This window comes from Heptranchias perlo, chromosome 1 (assembly GCF_035084215.1).
Source record: "Heptranchias perlo isolate sHepPer1 chromosome 1, sHepPer1.hap1, whole genome shotgun sequence".
Lineage (NCBI taxonomy): Eukaryota > Metazoa > Chordata > Chondrichthyes > Hexanchiformes > Hexanchidae > Heptranchias > Heptranchias perlo.
In genome coordinates, this window is record NC_090325.1 from 49,937,168 (window position 1) to 49,958,334 (window position 21,167).

Below are 21,167 nucleotides of genomic sequence, written 5' to 3' on the forward strand. Positions count from 1 at the left end.
ATTTGGCCCTTTGGGCCTGCTCCGCCATTCAAAATGATCATGGCTGATCGTCTAACTCAGTACCCTGTTCCCGCTTTTTCCCCATATCCCTCGATCCCTTTAGCATTAAGAAATATATCTATCTCCTTCTTGAATACATCTAATGACTTGGATATGAATGTAAAAGGTATGATCAGTAAGTTCGCTGATGATACAAAAATTGGTAGGGTGGTAAATAGCGAGGAGGATAGCCTCAGTCTGCAGGACGATATAGATGGGTTGGTCAGATGGGCGGAACAGTGGCAAATGGAATTTAACCCGGAAAAGTGCGAGGTGATGCACTTTGGAGGGACTAACAAGGCAAGGGAATACACAATGAATGGGAGGACCCTAGGCAAGACAGAGGGTCAGAGGGATCTTGGTGTGCAAGTTCACAGATCCCTGAAGGCGGCGGAACAGGTAGATAAGGTGGTAAAGAAGGCATATGGGATACTTGCCTTTATTAGCCGAGGCATAGAATATAAGAGCAAGGAGGTTATGATGGAGCTGTATAAAACACTGGTTAGGCCACAGCTGGAGTACTGTGTGCAGTTCTGGTCGCCACACTACAGGAAGGATGTGATCGCTTTGGAGAGGGTACAGAGGAGATTCACCAGGATGTTACCAGGGCTGGAGCGCTTCAGCTATGAAGAGAGACTGGGAAGATTGGGTTTGTTTTCCTTGGAGCAGAGGAGGCTGAGGGGGGACATGATTGAGGTGTACAAAATTATGAGGGGCACAGATAGGATGGATACTAAGGAGCTTTTTCCCTTCGTTGAGGGTTCTATAACAAGGGGACATAGATTCAAGGTAAAAGGCGGGAGGTTTAGAGGGGATTTGAGAAAGAACTTTTTCACCCAGAGGGTGGTTGGAGTCTGGAACTCACTGCCTGAAAGGGTTGTGGAGGCAGGAACCCTCACAACATTCAAGAAGCATTTGGATGAGCACTTGAAATGCCATAGCATACAAGGCTACGGACCAAATGCTGGAATATGGGATTAGAGTAGACAGGGCTGATGGCCGGCACGGACACGATGGGCCGAAGGGCCTCTATCCGTGCTGTATAACTCTATGACTCTATGACTCTATAACTCTATGACTTGGTCTCCACTGCCTTCTGTGGTAGAGAATTCCACAGGTTCACCACCCTCTGAGTGAAGAAATTTCTCCTCATCTCGGTTCTAAATGGCATACCCCGTATCCTGAGACTGTGACCCCTGGTTCTGGACTCCCCAGCCATCGGGAACATCCTCCCTGCATCTAGTCTGTCTAGTCCTGTTAGAATTTTATGTTTCGATGAGATCACCTCTCATTCTTCTAAACTCTAGTGAATATAGGCCTAGTCGACCCAATCTCTCCTCATACGTCAGTCCTGCCATTCCAGGAATCAGTCTGGTAAACCTTCGTTGCACTCCCTCCATGGCAAGGACATCCTTCCTCAAATAAGGAGACCAAAACTGCACACAATATTCCAGATGTGGTCTCACCAAGGCCCTGTATAACTGCAGTAAGACATCCCTGTTCCTGTACTCAAATCCTCGTGCAATGAACGCCAACATACCATTCGCCTTCCTAACTGCTTGCTGCATCTGAATGCTCGCTTTCAGCGACTGGTGTACAAGGACACCCAGGTCTCGTTGCACTTCTTTTCCCAATCTATCGCCATTCAGATAATAATCTGTCTTTCTGTTTTTACAACCAAAGTGGATAACCTCACATTTATCCACGTTATACTGCATCTGCCATGTTCTTGCCCACTCACCCAACTTGTCTAAATCACATTGGAGCCTCTTTGCATTCTCCTCACAGCTCACATTCCACCCCAGCTTTGTGTCGTCTGCAAACTTGGAAATGTTACATTCCGTTCCCTCATCCAAATCATTGATCTATATTGTGAATAGCTGAGGCCCAAGCACTGATCCCTGCTGTACCCCACTGGTCACTGCCTGCCATCCGGAAAAAGACCCGTTTATTCCTACTCTCTGTTTCCTGTCTGTCAACCAATTCTCAATCCATGCCAGTATATTCCCCCCAATCCCATGTGCTTTAATTTTGCACACTAACCTCTTGTGTGGGATCTTATCAAAAGCCTTCTGAAAATCCAAAGCCTTCATCTCTAAGGTCCTAGAATGATTCCTTGCCACCAAATGTCCTTTTATCTTCTATCCTACCTACAGCACCAACACTATCCTGTTCAAAAACACCAACAACATCCTGTGTGACTGCCATTGAAGCATGCTATCCTCTCCTTGCCCTCCTTGACATCTCTGCGGCCGTTGATACAGTTGACAATTCCATCCTTCTCCGCCACCTTTCCTCTGTGGTCCACATCCGTGTCACCGCCCTCCCCACTCCAGTCACTTCATCTCTTCCAGTGACTTCTCCTCCTGTTCCTGGTCATTCGACTCTGGTGTGTGCCAAGACTCCATCCTTCACCCCTTTGATGTCACCTGCAAACGTGGGGTCAGCAGTCATATGTTCTCCAAAAACACTCAGCACTGTCCCTCCTCCTCCATCCATGATTCCATAACCACCACTGTGCTATCCAACTGCCTATCTCATATCAAGTCGTGGATAAGGCAGAACTTTCTTCAGCTCAGTGACAGCAAGACTGAAGTCATCCTGTTCGGCTCTCATCAGAAACTTTGCATTTCAGGCAATACTGCTTACTTCCACTTTTGAACCTCGTTCCCTTATGGCCCTACCTCACCCCCTACCACTGCTGAAACCACTTAGTCACCTCAAAGCTCAATTTCTCCAGTGCTTTCCTCACTGGCTTCTTCAGCTCAATACTGCACATCCTCTAATTCATTCTGAACTCACTACAACAACAACAACTTGCATTTATATAGCGCCTTTCAAGCAGTAAAACGTCCCACGGCGCTTCACAGGAGCAAACAAAATTTGACACCAAGCCACATAAGGAGGTATTAGGACAGGTGATCAAAAGCTTGGTCAAAGAGGTAGGTTTTAAGGAGCCACTTAAAGATAGAGAGGCGGAGAGGTTTAGGGAGGGAATTCCAGATCTTAGGGCCTAGGCAGCTGAAGGCACGGCCGCCAATGGTGGAGCAATTAAAATCGGGGATGCACAAGGGGCAAGGATTGGAGGAGTCAGAGATCTAGGAGGGTTGTAGGGCTGGAGGAGGTTAAAGAGCTAGGGAGGGGCGAGGCCATGGAGGGATTTGAAAACAAGAACGAGAATTTTAAAATCAAAGCGTTTCCGGACTGGGAGCCAATATAGGTCAGCGAGCACAGGGGTGATGGGAGAACGGGACTTGGTGCGAGTTAGAATATAGGCAGCAGAGTTTTGGATGAGCTCAAGTATATGGAGGGTGGAAGATGGGAGGCCAGCCAGGAAAGTCTAGAGGTAACAAAGGCATGGATGAGGGTTTGAGCAGCAAATGAGCTGAGGCAGGGATAGAGACGGGTGATGTTACGGAGGTGGAAGTAGGCGGTCTTGGTGATGCAGTGGACATATGGTTGGAAGCTTCTCTCAGGGTCAAGTAGGACGACAAGGTTGCGAATGGTCTGGTTCAGCCTCAACAGTGACCAGGGAGAGGGATGGAATCAATGGCTAGGGATCGAAGCCCATATCCTGTTCCCCAGAGTATTGCACACTCAGCCTCGTCCTTCACTGGCTCTCTCCTCCCAGCACATCAAAGTTAAAATTCTTATCCTAGTCCACAAATCATTCCATGGTCTTGCTGTACCCAACCGTTGCAATCTTCTCCAGCCCTGTACCCTTTGCTCTTCTGAATCTGATCTACTGCGCCTGCTGTCCTCCTGTTCCAAAATCAGTTGCGGGGCCTTCAGCCATTGTGCCCTGCATTCTGCAATTCTCTTTCAAAACCTCTGTACCTTTGCTCACCTCCCTTAATTTCTCTGTTACTTTCTGCTCTGTACTCAGTGCTTCTCCTGTACAGCATCTTGGGATGTTTTGTTAAATGGAAGGTGTTATATAAATATAAGTTGTTGTTGAATGTTGTGCAGACTTAAAGGGGAAGTTCCATCACGGTGATGAGTCTTTCTGCAATGTGGCTAATTTTACAAATTTGCACGCCTAGTGTGAAACTTTGACCATCGGGAATACTTATCGGAAATCCATTATTGGGAATTCAGGTGAACATGCCTCACAGTTTTTCGTCCATTAAAATTAGTGGATGGAATATTGTGGCCGGGAGCGTAAATTCATAAAATTAGCCCAAGTGCTCATACAGATGAACGATGATGAAATGGTATCATTGTGCCACCGGTCAGGTCTGATGCCACATATTGGGCTGAATCTCCGCAGTGGTTCTCCCGCCCATCCGCCGTAACTTCGACTGTAGAGCTGCGGATACCCCGGAGAAAAAGCCATTTACGCCATTTTTCCAGGCTTTCAGCGGCTTTCCCACTGAACTTGTGGTGGGCGATCGGGAGAACTCCCATGGAAATTCCCCCCCATTATTTTATTGTATTCGAACAAAAATCACTTAACAATTACAAGCCTGGAATTTCCATAATCCCGTTCAGGGTGGCAGAAGTGTAGCAAAGCGGGATTCCTGCCCGCTGCTTTCGCCTTGCGATGATGCTGATCCAAATCATGGGAACGAGGTCATTTGAACAATCGGGGTGAGCAACCCGCATCTGCTGAGGTGCAAAAGAGACGTTCACCCCATTGTGCTGCCAGAAGCCTGTAGCAATACCAGACTGCTCCACTGGGGGTGGGGGGGCATGGTTTGTGTGGAGGGGGATACTGAGGCTCTTAATAGACTGGAGAACCATTGGCCGACAATAAGAAGGTTAGCAACCTCCCTGGGATCAACTACCTTTGTTGATTTATATTTCTGGGCTTTTTGTAGGCCCAAATAGTGGAACCCACACCTGTTCTCAGCAGGGGTGGAAACTGTTGGACATAAGAGGGATGGGTTGGGCAGAATTCCTGTAGGAAACCTATAATGCCCCTATGCTGCTGCCGGGACATGGGGTAGAGGGATCAGAAAAAGCATCCAACCTCCTCTCTGGTCGGAATTTTTGAGTTAATCTAAATTGGTAGAAACTTGACGGATCTGGGTTCCGTCCCAAATTCCAGTCCCACTGCCACAACACCACCAGAATTCTGACCCCACCTACACGACAATCTGCTACAACAGATATAAAATGAAAAATGACAGCAGATACTCTTTTTTATTGTGCCTAGGGAAGGTTCTGTTCCAAGAGGCAGCAAAGAGGAAATGGGGGTAGAGATCCATTGTGTTACGTCTCCCCCCGCACCCCCAACCCCGACTGCGCTACGCCAGGATCTCTGGGGCTTCCCCAATTTAGCATAACTGGACCTGCTACTGCAGTAGGCACAGTTCCAGGGTAAAGATGCAGATGAGGAAGGAGGGCACATTCCTGGCCTCCTACTTCTCTTTTCTCTGGCTTTACTCATGGAACGCCCAAATAGACGGGTATCCCAAAAATCTGGCAGTGGAGCTTGCGCTGGAGCCTTCCACAGACTGGAGGGTCTTTGGGAGTCCCGGTGGCAGCCTAAAGATACAAGGAGTCATAAGTTACTGAACTTTTTTACCCCCAGGATGATCTTCAGGCCTCAGGACCTTCTGGCTACTGCACTGCGTTAGCAGTTGGAAAGCCCCAATGCCGTTGGCCAGGAGTGCAGCTACAGGCTTCTCAGCTTTTGCCCCCCACCCCTGCCCCCCAAACCCAGCACAAGGCCATGAAGATGGACCAGACGAAGAAAATTGAGTGCACTCCCCTCATAGATGCAGTCCGCCTCTGGCAGTAGGGGCCTAGAGAGTAAAATCGGCTCGATGATGTCCTTAAGTGTTTTATAATGGTAAGATGTCCGTAAGTTAGGCTTATAATGGTGCGATGTCTGGTGAGTTATGTTTATAATGGCAAGGTGACTGTAAATTATGTTTATAATGTTAAGATGTTTGCTGAGTTACCTTTATAATGATTCAGGTATCGTTAGGAAATTGGAAATAACATCATTAGTCACAGTGTACTTTTCAAGCTTTTTGTCTGAATCAGTTCTCTTTACATGATCAAAAGACCTAAATGGTTATGGAGCTGTGCTATGCCAAATATTTGCACTTCCACAGTTTGCTTTCACGTTGTATCACTTTCAACTCTTTACAAAGGGATTGGAGCTCCAGCTTTGATAAATGCTTTGTAAAACAAATAGGCGATTTCTGTTGCTCTTTTTGCAATGAGTTGTCAAGAGTTTCTGATGAGAAAAGTGTTTTGCTTTCATTAGTGCTGTCCACAAGTTGGAAACAAACATTCAGGGCATTTGTTTTACAACATCTAGAGCCAAAGCTTTTTGTGCTTCTGATGAGCTGAATTTAACTTTTGGTGAGTTTACTGTACTTAACGAGGAGGATCATTTGGAGGTTCAATAAATTCAAGTTGACTGGAAACTGAAACTCCCAAAGGAGAGCACAAATATGTGAAAATGAAATGCTTATCTGAACTTCGTATTGCTCAGTATATCTCTAAAGCGACAATGTCACTGTACTGGCAGGTTTCAAGATGAGCTAAGTACCTGATAGGAAAATTCAAATCAGTGCAGAAATCTCACCTGATTGGCGAACAGGGTAAGTTTGCAGTGTGGCAGATTTGCTTTGTGCTATGATGCATAAATTTGCAATGCATTTGTGTCTCTTTTTTACTTCTATTTTCTGAGCAGATGTCATTGGTGACATGATGTTGTTGTAACCTGCTGCTGTTCAATGTGCCAACCTCCATTTACAGAGCTGTTATGGTAATTAGGTGACCTAATTTGCATTGTCAGGATTATGAAGAGAATTAAAAAAATTAATCCAGGAAATTTCTTTGTGCGAAGGGTTGAAAGCCCGGAGGCCACAACTTTAAAATAAGTGAATTAGGAGTAAGCACAGAAGCATTGCAGTAATACAATTGTGGAATATTGCACTGGAAAGGATATTGAAGTGAGCAATATAAATGGGTTTAAGTTGCAACTAGATGTGTTTCTGGAGAGAGAAGGGATTGAGGCATATGATGAGAAGGTGGGCAGGTAGTCAAAAAGGAATGGGCTTGTTACATAGGAAGAGGAGTAGGCCATTAAGACTCTCAAATATATTCCGCCATTCAATTAGATCATGAATGATCTGTACCTCAACTTCATTTACCTGTCTTTGCTCCATATCCTTTGATATCCTTACCCAACAAAAATCTATCGATCGCAGTCCTGAAAATGTCATTTGACCCAGCCTCCACAAATCCCAGAGAGTTCCAGATTTCCACTATCCTTTGGGTGAAAAAATACTTCCTGATTTTACTCCGAAATGGCCTAACTCTATATTGGATATTGATTATCTAGACTTCAGCCACAAAAGGTTGATCCATAATGTAGAAAATTGTTGGGTATAATCTTTTCTTGTTCCTAAAAATTATTATCGTGTTAAAAGAAAAGAAAAATTTGAATTTATATAGTGCCTTTCACAACCTCAGGACATCCCAAAGTACTTTACAGCCAGTGAATTACTTTGAAGTGTAGTCACTGTTGGAATGTAGGAAACTCATCAGCATCCAATTTGCACACAGCAAGGTCCCTCAAACAGCAATGAGATAATGACCAGATCATTTGTTTTAGCGATGTTGGTTGAGGGATAAATATTGGTCAGGACACTGGAGAGAACTTCTTCGAAATAGTGCCATGGGACCACTTACATCCACCTGACAAGGCAGGCTTCAAGTTTAACATCTCATACCAAAGATGGCATCTCTGACAGTGCAGTAGTCCTTCAATGGTGTACTAGAGTGGCAGCCTAGATTATGTGCTTAAGTCTCTGGAGTGGGACTTAAACCCACAACCTTCTGACTCAAAGGTGAGAGTGCTACCATTGAGCCAAGGCTGACTCAAATAGCTGATGCCCATGATACAGCAGAGGATTTGCTACTTTACAATGACAGATACATTATAACTTGACATTTTTAGTCAACAGTCTGTTTTAAAGTACCAATGTACTGCTTCCCTCAACCTACCTAACAGTAAAGGAAGTTTCCAGCTGGTTACTTTAACAGCTGCTTTTGCAGTTGGGATATGTTCCATTAACCAGCAATTTCACTCAAACTAATTCTGAACAGTCCTGGTGAGGTGAGGTGAGTACTTGCTGACTATATGGTCTGGTGTTATCGGAACCAGATGGACGCTTACTTCAATGGCATTTAAACTGAGAGAGACAGAATATGGGCATTTTAAAACATGCAGCTGATTAAAATTTGCTCTGCCTCTGACTTTCTGTTTACTAACTCTCTCCTTTTGTGCAAGTCTATTCTTGATTCCGATTTAGTGTATAATCTCCCCGGAAGTTTTACAGTCACAGTTTCGACTGTATGTCAGCAATGACAGTATAAGGCCCTGGAAATCTGCGGACCTTTTGGCACAGTCCAGGCATAAGCCCCTGGGATTGTCCCAAAGGATTGAAGTAAATATAACGCCAGTTTTCAAAAAAGAGCAGAAGGACTACACTGGAAATTACAGGCCAGTGAGCCTGATATCTGAGATAGATGAAATGTTAGAGGCTATCCTGTAGAAAGGTATCCTGAAACATCTAGAGAAGTACAAGATGAGTCAGAATGGCTTTATTGGGGAGGGGGCAGGGGAGTGGTGGGGGGAGAGAGATTATGCTTGACAACCTGTTAGAATTCTTTGAGGAAGTATTGGAGCTTATAGACAAAGGGAACTCTACAGATATTGTATATCTAAACTTCAGCAAGGCATTTGATGCAGTACCACAAAGGAGGTTGGCCCATATCATAGAAAAGCATAGTAGAAACGGCAGTTATTGAAGTGGATTGGTACATGGTTGCTGCAAAGGAGACAGAGGATGGCAGTGCACGGAGCTGTGTCAGAATGTTAGGAATTAAATATTGGAGGGACTCAAGGATTAATACGGCGACCTTTGCAACTCACATTAATATCAATGATTTGGAAGTAGGAATGGTGACAGAATTGTCAACATTTGCCCATAATACCAAGTTGGGCAGGGATTGCAAACAAACAAGAGCAGGCTGATCAGGTGCAGAGGGACCTAAATAGATTGGAAAGTTAGGATTAGAAATGACAAATAAATTCATTGTCAATAAGTGCAAAGTGATGAGACTGAGGAAGGAAAGAATGAACTTTGGTACTATAAATTAAATGATGTTAGTCTGTAGGATACAGTACTGGATACAGCACATGAAAAGGATTTGGGGATATTGATGGACAGATTGTTGTAACTGTCTGCACAGTGTGTGGCAGTGGTAAATAAGTTAAGTTCTTGGGTGTGTAACGCTTGGAATAGAACAAAATGACTGGGCCTATACAGGGCATTGGTTTGGTCCCATCTGGAGCACTATGTGCAGTTCTAGTTTCCATATTACAGAAAGGATATAATAGCATTGCAACTGGTGAAGCAAAGGGCATCAGACATCTGAGTTTGTTTACACAAGAGAAGAATAGAATGAGGGGGGATCTTATTGAGGTGTTCAAGTTTCTTATGGATATCAATAAGTTGAACCTGGAGAAACTGGGTCCTGAGAATGACAGCAAAGAGGGCATGGGATGATGCTTAGAAGAGGGAAGGTGAATCATAGAATCATAGAAGTTACAACATGGAAACAGGCCCTTCGGCCCAACATGTCCATGTCGCCCAGTTTATACCACTAAGCTAGTCCCAATTGCCTGCACTTGGCCCATATCCCTCGATACCCATCTTCCCCATGTAACTGTCCAAATGCTTTTTAAAAGACAAAATTGTACCCGCCTCTACTACTGCCTCTGGCAGCTCGTTCCAGACACTCACCACCCTTTGAGTGAAAAAATTGCCCCTCTGGATCCTTTTGTATCTCTCCCCTCTCACCTTAAATCTGTGCCCCCTCGTTATAGACTCCCCTACCTTTGGGAAAAGATTTTGACTATCGACCTTATCTATGCCCCTCATTATTTTATAGACTTCTATAAGATCACCCCTTAACCTCCTACTCTCCAGGGAATAAAGTCCCAGTCTGTCTAACCTCTCCCTGTAAGTCAAACCATCAAGTCCCGGTAGCATCCTAGTAAATCTTTTCTGCACTCTTTCTAGTTTAATAATATCCTTTCTATAATAGGGTGACCAGAACTGTACACAGTACTCCAAGTGTGGCCTCACCAATGCCCTGTACAACTTCAACAAGACATCCCAACTCCTGCATTCAATGTTCTGACCAATGAAACCAAGCATGCTGAATGCCTTCTTCACCACCCTATCCACCTGTGACTCCACTTTCAAGGAGCTATGAATCTGTACTCCTAGATCTCTTTGTTCTATAACTCTCCCCAACGCCCTACCATTAACGGAGTAGGTCCTGGCCCGATTCGATCTACCAAAATGCATCACCTCACATTTATCTAAATTAAACTCCATCTGCCATTCATCGGCCCACTGGCCCAATTTATCAAGATCCCGTTGCAATCCTAGATAACCTTCTTCACTGTCCACAATGCCACCAATCTTGGTGTCATCTGCAAACTTACTAACCATGCCTCCTAAATTCTCATCCAAATCATTAATATAAATAACAAATAACAGCGGACCCAGCACCGATCCCTGAGGCACACCGCTGGACACAGGCATCCAGTTTGAAAAACAACCCTCGACAACCACCCTCTGTCTTCTGTCGTCAAGCCAATTTTGTATCCAATTTGGCTACCTCACCTTGGATCCCATGAGATTTAACCTTATGTAACAACCTACCATGCGGTACCTTGTCAAATGCTTTGCTGAAGTCCATGTAGACCACGTCTACTGCACAGCCCTCATCTATCTTCTTGGTTACCCCTTCAAAAAACTCAATCAAATTCGTGAGACATGATTTTCCTCTCACAAAACCATGCTGACTGTTCCTAATTAGTCCCTGCCTCTCCAAATGCCTGTAGATCCTGTCCCTCAGAATACCCTCTAACAACTTACCCACTACAGATGTCAGGCTCACTGGTCTGTAGTTCCCAGGCTTTTCCCTGCTGCCCTTCTTAAACAAAGGCACAACATTTGCTACCCTCCAATCTTCAGGCACCTCACCTGTAGCGGTGGATGATTCAAATTAGCACTTTACACGCTGGCAGCGGTGGGAGTCGAACCCACGCCCCCGAAGAGACTGGAGCCTCAATCCAGCGCCTTAGACCGCTCGGCCACGTTACCAGATTAGATATAACTATTTGACACATAGGGTAGTGAATGTATGAAGGGGCCTCCCCTCCTCCCCCACTTGGAGCTGCCACCAAACGTGTCAAATAAAAATTCCATTGAGAAATAAAAACTCCACTGGAAAAGTGATCAACCCGTGGCTAACTAAATAAGTTAAGGAGAGTATTAGATTGAAAGAAGAGGCCTATAATGTTGCCATGAAGAGTAATAAGCCTGGGGATTGGGAAAGTTTTAGAAACCAACAAAGGACGACCAAAAAATTGATAAAAAGGGAGAAAATAGAATATGAAAGTAAACTAGCAAGAAATATAAAAACGGATTGTAAGAGCTTCTACAGGTATGTAAAAAGGAAGAGAGTAGCAAAAGTTGGTCCCTTAGAGGCTGAGACAGGAGAAATTATAACGGGGATGCGTTAAACAAATATTTTGTATCTGTTTTCACAGTAGAAGACACAAAAAGCATACCAAAAATAGTGGGGAACCAAGGGGTAAATGAGAGTGAGGAACTTAAAACAATTAATATCACTAGAGAAAAAATACTAGACAAACTAAAGGGACTAAAAGCCGACAAATCCCCTGGACCTGATGTCCTACATCTCCTAGGGTTCTAAAAGAGGTGGCTGCAGAGATAGTAGATCTCTGGATTCTGTAACAGTCCCAATGGACTGGCAGGTGGCAAATGTCACCCCGCTATTTAAGAGGGGAGGGAAAGAGAAAACAAGGAACTACAGGCCAGTTAGCCTAACATCGGTCATCGGGAAAATGCTGGAATCAATTATTAAGGAAGTGGTAACAGGGCACTTAGAAAATCATAATATGATTAGGCAGAGTCAACATGGTTTTGTGAAAGGGAAATCGTGTTTTTTGAGAATGTAACTAGCAGGGTAGATAAAGGGGAACCAGTGGATGTAGTATATTTGGATTTTCAAAAGGCATTCGATAAGGTGCCACATAAAAGGTTGTTACACAAGGTAAGGGCTCATGGGGTTAGGGGTAGCACAGATAGAGGATTGGTTAAAGGACAGCAAACAGAGAGTAGGGATAAACGGGTCATTCTCAGGTTGGCAGGCTGTAACTAGTGGGGTACCACAAGGATTGGCATTTGGGCTTCATTTCCATTCACTTCCATTAGTAGCAGGACTCAGGTGCTGATGGGAGTGGGAAGGGGGATGAATGCCGATGAGGGAGAAAGGAGGAGGGGAAATGAAGGAGAGAAATAAAGGGGAGTGAGAATGGGGAACAATGGGGAGAGAGAAAAGGCGAAATGAAAGGGAGCAGAAAATGGATGGTTTGAGGGAAGGAGTGCAAGCTTGACCTGTGGGGCAAAGTATGCCAGCATGAACTAGGAGTGGAGGGGAGGGGGGTGGGTGTTAGGATGACAACTTGAACTGATGTGTTTGGATAGGGAGAAGAGTGGCAACTTGAATTGGGGTAGATCAGTGAGAGCTTGAACTGAGGAGGGCAAAGAAGATTGCCAGCTGAAATGGGGAGGGGAATGAACAAGTGATGTTGAATTGATAGAGAGAGGAAGAAAGTCTCTGTGTGAGGGTAGGGATTAGGACTCAGTATAATAGGGTTGAAATTCCTGTAGGCCCATTTTAAGTGCCTGCCGGGCCTCCACAGGCAGCTTGCCTATTTGTAGAAAGTGACTATCCGGCCGCTTGCCTCACCAGCGAGGTTTCTAAGGTTGTGCCAATGGATTATTTTTGTAAATATTTTCTCACCAAGTCCAACTAATTAGTAGGATACTCAGAGTTGGGGCTTGTCCAGCTTTACATCTGCATGTTACTAAGCACAAGGGCAACAAGAATATTTGTATTGTGGGAAGAATGAAAATCTGAATGGACAGTCTAAAAAAAAGTTTGCATCCTTGGCAGTTAAGCTGAGCACACAATCTGCACATAGTGATGTTTGATTCCAATACAGAACAGATGTGTTGTTTTTAAATTGGGTGCAGAATTATACTATTCAGAGATATGCGAACAAGGAATGTTTTTTCTTAATTGTATAAATTATTGTTTACATTACAATAAGAACTTTTGTATAAAAATTCCAATTTCTGTTTGTGCGCCCCTTGGTATTCTTACTGTGAGATGCTGAATGCTCATGAATCTGCAAAATATAACCAGATGTTTGTTGACAGACATAAAGTGCTTCATTCTCTTGTTTGCATCCCCATCTTTTCCCTCGAGGAAACCCACAAGATGAAAGCTTGCAAAATGTTCTTTTTTGTGAGGCTGCGTAACATTTTCACTGTCGTACTGAATATCTACAAAACGCCTTCTGACAGTACGCTATCCCTGGGCCAACCAATATCCATAGAGTTCTAATTCATTTTCCTGCCCACAAGAGTGAGGGGTTTGGAGAAGGTTAGAAGTGGTGTTTCAAATGCTAATACTGTGCAGCCTTTGTACAGACTCGGTTTGGCTATACAAGTAATAGCTTCAGTGCGAGATTCAGTACTGCCTTATGAACACCTGTCATCTCTCTCTCTCTCGCTTTCTCAGAGAAAGAAACTGTTAGCTGACTCATTTGGCTGCTGTTTCCTTGTTCCCATTTCTTTGAGACTTCATTTTCTTAAGATAGACTTCTTTACTCCCTTCTTTTAAAAATGAATATTGCATTTGCTTTACTGATTTTCAGGCAGGTAAGACAAAAAACTATTCAGTAAGTGTTGACTGTGCATTAGTGCTGTTAGCATAATGTGTGTGAGTGTGTGTTTTTGAATTATCTCTGAGTTATGGTGACATTGTAGTAAAGGTGCTGACTGATGGGTAACATGTCTGATTGCATAATCTCAATCAGCGGTGTGTGGTACTGAGTATTTATTACTAGGCGAGTTTGAACAGAAGGTAACTGAAGTGATAAAAACCCAATCATGAAATACACTACGGCCAGTTTAACTGACAGTTTTCTGCAGCGCTAGCTTTCCTGGCAGTGGCAAATCTGTTTGAAATGTAAGATGTGAATTTTCATTTGTTCTAATCAAATTGCAGTGTGCCACCTATTTTGTTGGAGAGGGGAATAGTTTTCTTTGTGGCCATATTCAGTATTTAATGATTTACTGTAAACACAGATTTCAGTGAGCTGATGAGGTGGATAGAATTATCCTTGTGCAATATCACAAAGGTTCTTTTAAATAGTAGAGACTCCTTGATGGGAGTTATTACGACTCGATACTTTTATGTAATTCAGTGGGTTACACAATTGAGCAATGTGCATTGAAGCGAACATGATCAGTCCCTCAGAATTAGACATTGGTAGTTCTGCATTGGAGCTGCTGCATCAGGAAGGCAATACTAAGGAAACAGTGGAACATATTAGTTCATAAAAAATATAGAAATAGAATCAGTTAAGAAATTTTTAGTTCTCAAAATGGTGCATTCAACTGTCCTGCCTGTTAGCTAAGTGGGAATTATGCTGAACCCCAGCAATATCAGGACTTTTTTTCTGTTTGACCATTTTTGTTAAAAAAAATAATAGCCGTGATGTAAAAATAGTAAACACTGGTGTACGTCTGTGGACTATTTTTCCATGTTTAGCGCTTTGCTACAAAAATGGGATAACTAAAATTAATGGAAATTGAGAAAAAATTAGCTGATTTTTTACTTGTTAAAGTTTTGTTGACTCATGCAGAATACATAGGGTGGGAGAAAATTAAGAAGTGTGTCTTTAACTGCAGGTCAGACCTTGCATTAATCAGCTTAATGAACAGAAAAATGTCAAAGTATTGCTACAACAGACATACTCATAGGGAGGGGAGTCAGATAGCCTTTGCAAATGCTCTGGCAAAGCAAAGCATTTGTCCTTACATGTGTAAATATGATATAATCTGGGGGAAGTTTTATTTCAAAAAACAAATAGTTCCTAATTCTTTAACAAAAAAATCATGTATATGTTTCAAATGTAATTAATTCTTGCTGATTTAAAAAAATGCATATATTTTCAGTGTGGGGTTGGATTTCCTGCCCCTTTAGTAGGAGATAAAGGATGACTTGTGAGACAGATTCTGTACAGTGACCCCTATTGTGTTTAACTATGTTTTATCTCTGTATTGATATTACAATGTAGGGAATAGGCTAACAACTGTGAGTGTCGAGGGGTGTGAGCCAAGTATTGAGGGAGGGGAGAAGCAATTCCTCTCCTCATATAATCAGTTTCTGTTACTAGGACTGTTTAACAGATAACTTACAGGATCATTTCAAGGAAAAACTAACTTGCGTTTATACAGCACCTCACCATGGCTGGAAATTTCCTCGGAGCTGTTTCCGCTTCATTGCCGTAGCTTGTCCAGAGGTGTGGTAGATAGCCCATTCACGTGATTAAATGGGGTTTCCCCCACGTTTCTTGTGAAGTTACTATGGTAGAGCGTTAGCAACTATGAAGATATTTCCGGCTCTAGTCATCATCACATCCCAAAGTGCTTTACATTCAATGAGGTACTCTTGAAGTGATGTCACTGTTATTATATAAGGAACTGCAGCAGCCAATTTGCACAACACGGCCCCACAAACAGTAAGTGAATGAACCACCAGATAATCTGTTTTTGGTGGGTGTTGGTTAAGGGAGGAATTTTGCCTAGGACAACAGGAGTATTCCTTGCTCTGCTTCAAATAGTGTCATGGGATCTTTTACATCCCAAAACAGACAAGGGGGGGCTTGCTATTAGTGGTGGGTTGGCAGCGGGGGGGATGAAGGTGCGCGTGGCAAACCCGCATGAACAAAACTTACCGTTTCCGATGCGATCGCATGTTGATTGCTGATGATTAATGTCCTCTCCGGGTTTCACGCCCGGCAGCCAACCTGATTGACAGGCTGGCTGCTGTCAGGAGCTGCAATGCGAGGGGTGGGGGGGGAGCGAGAAAGGGAGAGAGCGAGACGTCATCCGGCACTGGAATAGAAGATTAGGGGTCGGGGGGGAGAGTGGTAGATCGGCGGGGGGGAGAGTTGAAGATCGGGGAGGGGAGGGGGGATGATCGGGTGGGGGGGGAGAGGGGACGATCAGGAAGGGAGAGGGGACGATCGGGGAGGGAGAGGGGATGATAGGGGGGGGGGAGAGAGGTAGATTGGGAGGGAGAGGGGAAGATCGGGGGTGAAGAGGGGGACATCGGGGGTGAAGAGGGGAAGATCGGGAGGACATCGAGGGGGTGAAGGGGGGACATCAGGAGGACATCGGGGGTGAAGAGGGGGACATTGGGGGGATAGCGGGGGGCGGTGAAGAGGGGGAGATCAGAGAGGGAGACATCGGACATCAGAGCAGGGTGCAAAGGTAGGTTCATTTTGTGTTTTAACTTCCTTCTATGGTTTTTTATGTAATTTATTTAGTTTCTTTTTCCCTGATCCGGCCCTTCACACCTGGTTTGACCAGGCGTGAATCAGAAGTGATGGGCAAGCCGCCCAGGTAAGTTAAAAATCGTTACAAATATTTACACCGTCACAGGTAAAGTGCCTTAAGTACCTCAATGAGGTATATTTGGCTCTTTAACTGTCATCCCACGGGCTTTAATTGCCGATGGGACGTCTGGTTTCGAATCGCCTGCGCGGACACAGGTGGGTCCCTGGGAAACTTGGAAGTCAGCGGGTTGGAGCCGGCTTCCGAATCCGAATGGGATTTCCCTGATTTTTGGAGCCCCCCCCCCGTCCCCAACGCATCCTCAATTGCCCCCTAAAATTGGGCCCAAGGTCTCAGTTTAACATCTCATCTGAAAGGTGATACAAGAATGCAACACTCCTTTTGTACTTAACTGTAGTGTGAGCCTAGATTATGTGCTCAAATCTAGAATAGGGTTTGAACCCACAGCCTTCTGGCTCAAAAGTGTTAGTGCTACCAGTTGAGCCAATAATTCTATTTGGTGAAAGGTAGATCTACTTCTGAATTTAAAGAGCACTTGAAAATTTAAATATTTCTTTGTTGTTTCTTTTAAGTACTAGTGGACTTCCCGTCATGTTGTTAATGGGAAGTCGGAGGAACTGAGGTATACCATGAAAATTTATTAAATATATAAAGTAGTGGCCATTTACTGCAGTGGTGTTGCCTGCAGATGTATAAATTAAATGAAAGAAGTGGCTACTTAATGAAACGGGGTTGGTGCTATGTTGTTGTAGCCCTATCTCCAACCCATAATCCCTTCTGGTGTGGCTCCTTGCTGGGAGTGTGGAAGCAATGTATTTACCCTTGTATGCATCTTTCTCACCTTTTATGAAATTGTGCTGCTGATGGGGAACTTTGCACGCTGTGAACATGTGGCAAGAATTTTCTGTCCATTAAATTTAATGAATCAAAAATTGTGGGGAATGCACACCTGAATTCCTCAAATGCATTCTCGGAGGGCGAGGAATGTGACCCCTTGTGTGTGGGGGTGAAGTTTCTCCTGTTGATAATGTTAGTGGAAAAGTCAGCATGGGCACAAAATAGGAAATCTTGTTTTTATTTAGACTGACTTTTTGCTAAGTTTGTGAAAGGAGGAATTTCATCCCCATTAAATATAGAATGCATCTTTTAATCGATTCTAGATGGAAACATTTAGTTGATGAAGAAAATTTGTTTGCATTACAGTTACCTGGCTGACCAGTGCTGGAATGGCGGATGTATCTACCTGATCATGCTGCGTCGGATCAAACGCAAAGCCCCTCTTCCTCCATCCAATGGCAGCAACGTTGAACCCAGGACAAGCAGCGGCACCTCAGATCCGAGCGGAAGTACCGCACAGAATGGCAAACGGACTCGAAAATTTGGTGTCATCTCCCGTTCTTCCCTCAACCGGGATAGTCGGGAGAGTCATGAATCTGAGCAAGAGAATGGATATCACATCTCTATGGAGGCAAAAGTGGAAGGGATGGAGCCGAATTGTGACCCTAAAGACTCTAGTGCAACTGATGACCAGGATACCGAAGAGCAGCTTGCTAATGGCAACTCCGCTGTATCAACAGCACACCATAGAACACGACTCTCAGAAACCGGAAAGACAGACTCTAGGCAGGGTGAACACTCCACTCAGGTAACTTAGTTTTCTACTCTGTTTTTGGAGAATATGCATAGTGGAAATGGAATGAAATATATTGCTATCTTTGCCTTGGCACTGATGCCAAGTGGTGCTTAGAGAGAAGCAGGTCATATTTTAGCAGGACTGATACTTTAACTCATTGTAATTTTAAAATAGATTTGAATCGTGATTGTATTTTTCTGCATACCCATCATTTTGTCAGTACTGTTGTTCTTTATATCGTAGGGAGACAAAGCCTTAGACCTCTGCCTCCTCTGATTTTTTCTGTTCTCTCTTCTGTGTTAACATTTTCTGTCCTATGTTTCTTTTGCTGATCTGTATATTTGAAGCATTGTCTCTTATCATTCTCCTTGACTTTTAATGGAAAATCTTGGAATGAAAACAGCTAGGATACAGGTTTATTTCAGTCAAGATTACATAGGCTGAAGTCTAACTCATAAATTTATTGTAAAGAATGATGCTACATGGACACCACTAAAAAGGGCCCAAAAATATAGAGGAAGCGCATCCTGGTGTAAATGGCAGGCAGTGCCCTCTTCTAGCTGCTGTCATTGACCCAGTCAAAGCTTGTAGAATCGGGGAATGCCATGAAAAATGGACCTTCAGCGTATGGGGGTGCATCTGACCAGCCCCCACCAGAGGAGTCCACATAGTGTGAGGTAAGTGGCCAGCTAGGGGATGCTAGCCCCCCTCCACCCCCGAAAAATAATTGTGCGAGGTCGCTGCTCCTACTTTAAAAAAATCCAGGCCCTGATCATGTTCCCCCAAAGGAAACTAAAGTAGATGATACAAACAGAAGTACTTGACTGTCGTTCTCAATCACAGGACTAAGTGCAGGTACAAAACAATTCAAATAGCTGTAGCCCCTTTGCATCGTGGGTTTCAATGGTGTCAGATGTTGATTTTTGCACTCCAGTTGAAAATCACCCCCATGTCTTCATGCGGTTCCATTATCAGTTGTACATTGTTGTACCATCCTCTGTCTCCTTTGCCTCTGGTTCCAAACAGCAAAGGAACAACTGAAATGATCACATTTGGGTTGTAAAAAATAATTCTTTGCAAAATAAAGCCAACATCCTCAGAATGGAATTTGGTTGGAGCTCGAGTCGAATCTACTCCCTTCACTAAGTGAGAATTTTATTTGTAGCTGGTTGGATGATTTGCAGCTAGCATTTTGGAGCTATTCTCTGAATGTTGGTTTTGTTAATTACGGATTTTTTTTTCATTTTGCTAAAAATTACCTTTATGAGACTATTTGGCAGTTTTTCTCTTTTTATATTTTTGTCTCAGTGCTGTCGCTGGACCACATTGGTACAAAGACGTGACAGGAATAAATTGCACTTAAGCCAGTACGTTTTAATATTGTATAATGTATTTCTTCTATGATACTCTTAATACATCATCTCAAATTTCTCCCATCACCACCACCACCATAGGCAGACATGTAATCTTCAGCATTTCACCCTAGTATTATACAACTCAAGATGCCATCTCCAATTTGGAAGGACAAAATCTATATTTTGTACAGGCCTTTGGTGAGACCACACCTGGAGTGCTGTGTACAGTTTTGGTCTCCTTATCTAAGGAAGGACATACTTGCCTCAGAGAAGGTGCTATGAAGGTTCACTAGATTAATTCCTGGGTTGAGAGGGTTGTCCTATGAGGAGAGATTGAGTAGAATGGGCCTATACTCTCTGGAGTTTAGAAGAATGAGAGGTGATCTCATTGAAACGTATAAGATTCTGAGGGGGCTTGACAGAGTAGATGCTGAGAGATTGTTTCTCCTGGCTACAGAGTCTAGAACTAGAGGGCATAGTTGCAGGATAAGGGGTCAGCCATTTAAGACTGAGATGAGGGGGAATTTCTTCACTCAGAGGGTTGTGAATCTTTGGAATTCTCTACCCCAGAGGGCTGTGGATGCTGAGATGTTGAATATATTCAAGGCTGAGATAGATACATTTTTGGACTCGAGGGGAATCAAAGGAAATGGGGATTGGGCGGGAAAGTGGAGTTGAGGTTAAAGATTGGCCATGATCTGATTGAATGGTAGAGCAGGCTCGAGGGGGCGTACGACCTACTCCTGCTCCGATTTCTTATGTTCTTATAGGAATACTCTGGATATTTTTCACAGTTCAAATGGACACAATGGGGTCGATTTTAAACTCTGCCTGGTGGGATTGGTATCAAATTGGCTGAATCCACTTACCAGCCGTAGGCCGCATTGTTCCCACCTGGCGGTATTTTATCTTTTACAACTTTGAAGTTGACTGAGGCTCCGGCTGCAAGCAGGCAGGGGGCCTAATTTAAATCTAAAAGTCGCGGGAATTATATAATTGGCGCCGTGACGTGAATTGAACGAATATTCGGGGGTGGGGGGGGTGTGTTCCACCAGAGAAACCTGGCGGGATGCAGGCAAGTGGTCAGAAGAGGTGAAAGTTAGTAATATTTTTTATTCTTAAGGAGGATTATTTAAGGGCTAGTAGGAGCAGGAGTGCTCTTCCAGATCCCAGAATGAATCCTTGGGGCTCCCCTGCCCCAGCCCTCTCTACGCCGGTATCTTTTTGGAACATCCCCCCAGGCACTTACCTTATGCCAGGAACCATTTTCTTGAGTCCCCAGTGGCGGCTGTCTCCTGACCCGACCTGGCTTTGGGCGGGAGACTGATTTCAGATAATAAAATGAGTGCCGGCGGTTAAAATCGGCTGGGCCTCGTTGGTTTTCAGACTCTCGGGTGCGTCGCCCGTTTTGGGCTCCCCCCATGCACCAATCCCACCGGAATTAAAATTGACCCCAGTATGATAATTTTACATGCCCACCACTACTTTTTACTAAAACTCCAATGACAAAACTGTATCACCTTCCATACTGCAGCTGGCCTGGTGCCTGGAGCTGATGTCCCCTGCCCCCTGCTGGAGCTGATGTCCCCTGCCCCCTACTGGAGCTGATGTCCCCTGCCCCCTGCCCCCTGC

General features: G+C 44.1%; 1 protein-coding gene and 1 non-coding gene across 5 annotated transcripts in view; one reads left to right on the top strand and one right to left on the bottom strand.

The window, feature by feature from the left end:
- The window catches only part of pdzd2 (PDZ domain containing 2), a 365,301-nt gene that overhangs the window by 165,121 nt on the left and 179,013 nt on the right, over positions 1-21,167 (top strand). For all 4 annotated transcript variants that reach the window (XM_067984873.1, XM_067984884.1, XM_067984901.1 and 1 more), the window contains exon 2: positions 17,751-18,192. In XM_067984873.1, coding sequence (XP_067840974.1) covers positions 17,751-18,192 — 442 coding nt within the window. The remainder of the gene's footprint in view (positions 1-17,750; positions 18,193-21,167) is intronic.
- Positions 11,108-11,189, bottom strand: trnal-gag (transfer RNA leucine (anticodon GAG)). Its single transcript has one exon. It is a non-coding gene; the product is annotated as a tRNA-Leu (tRNA).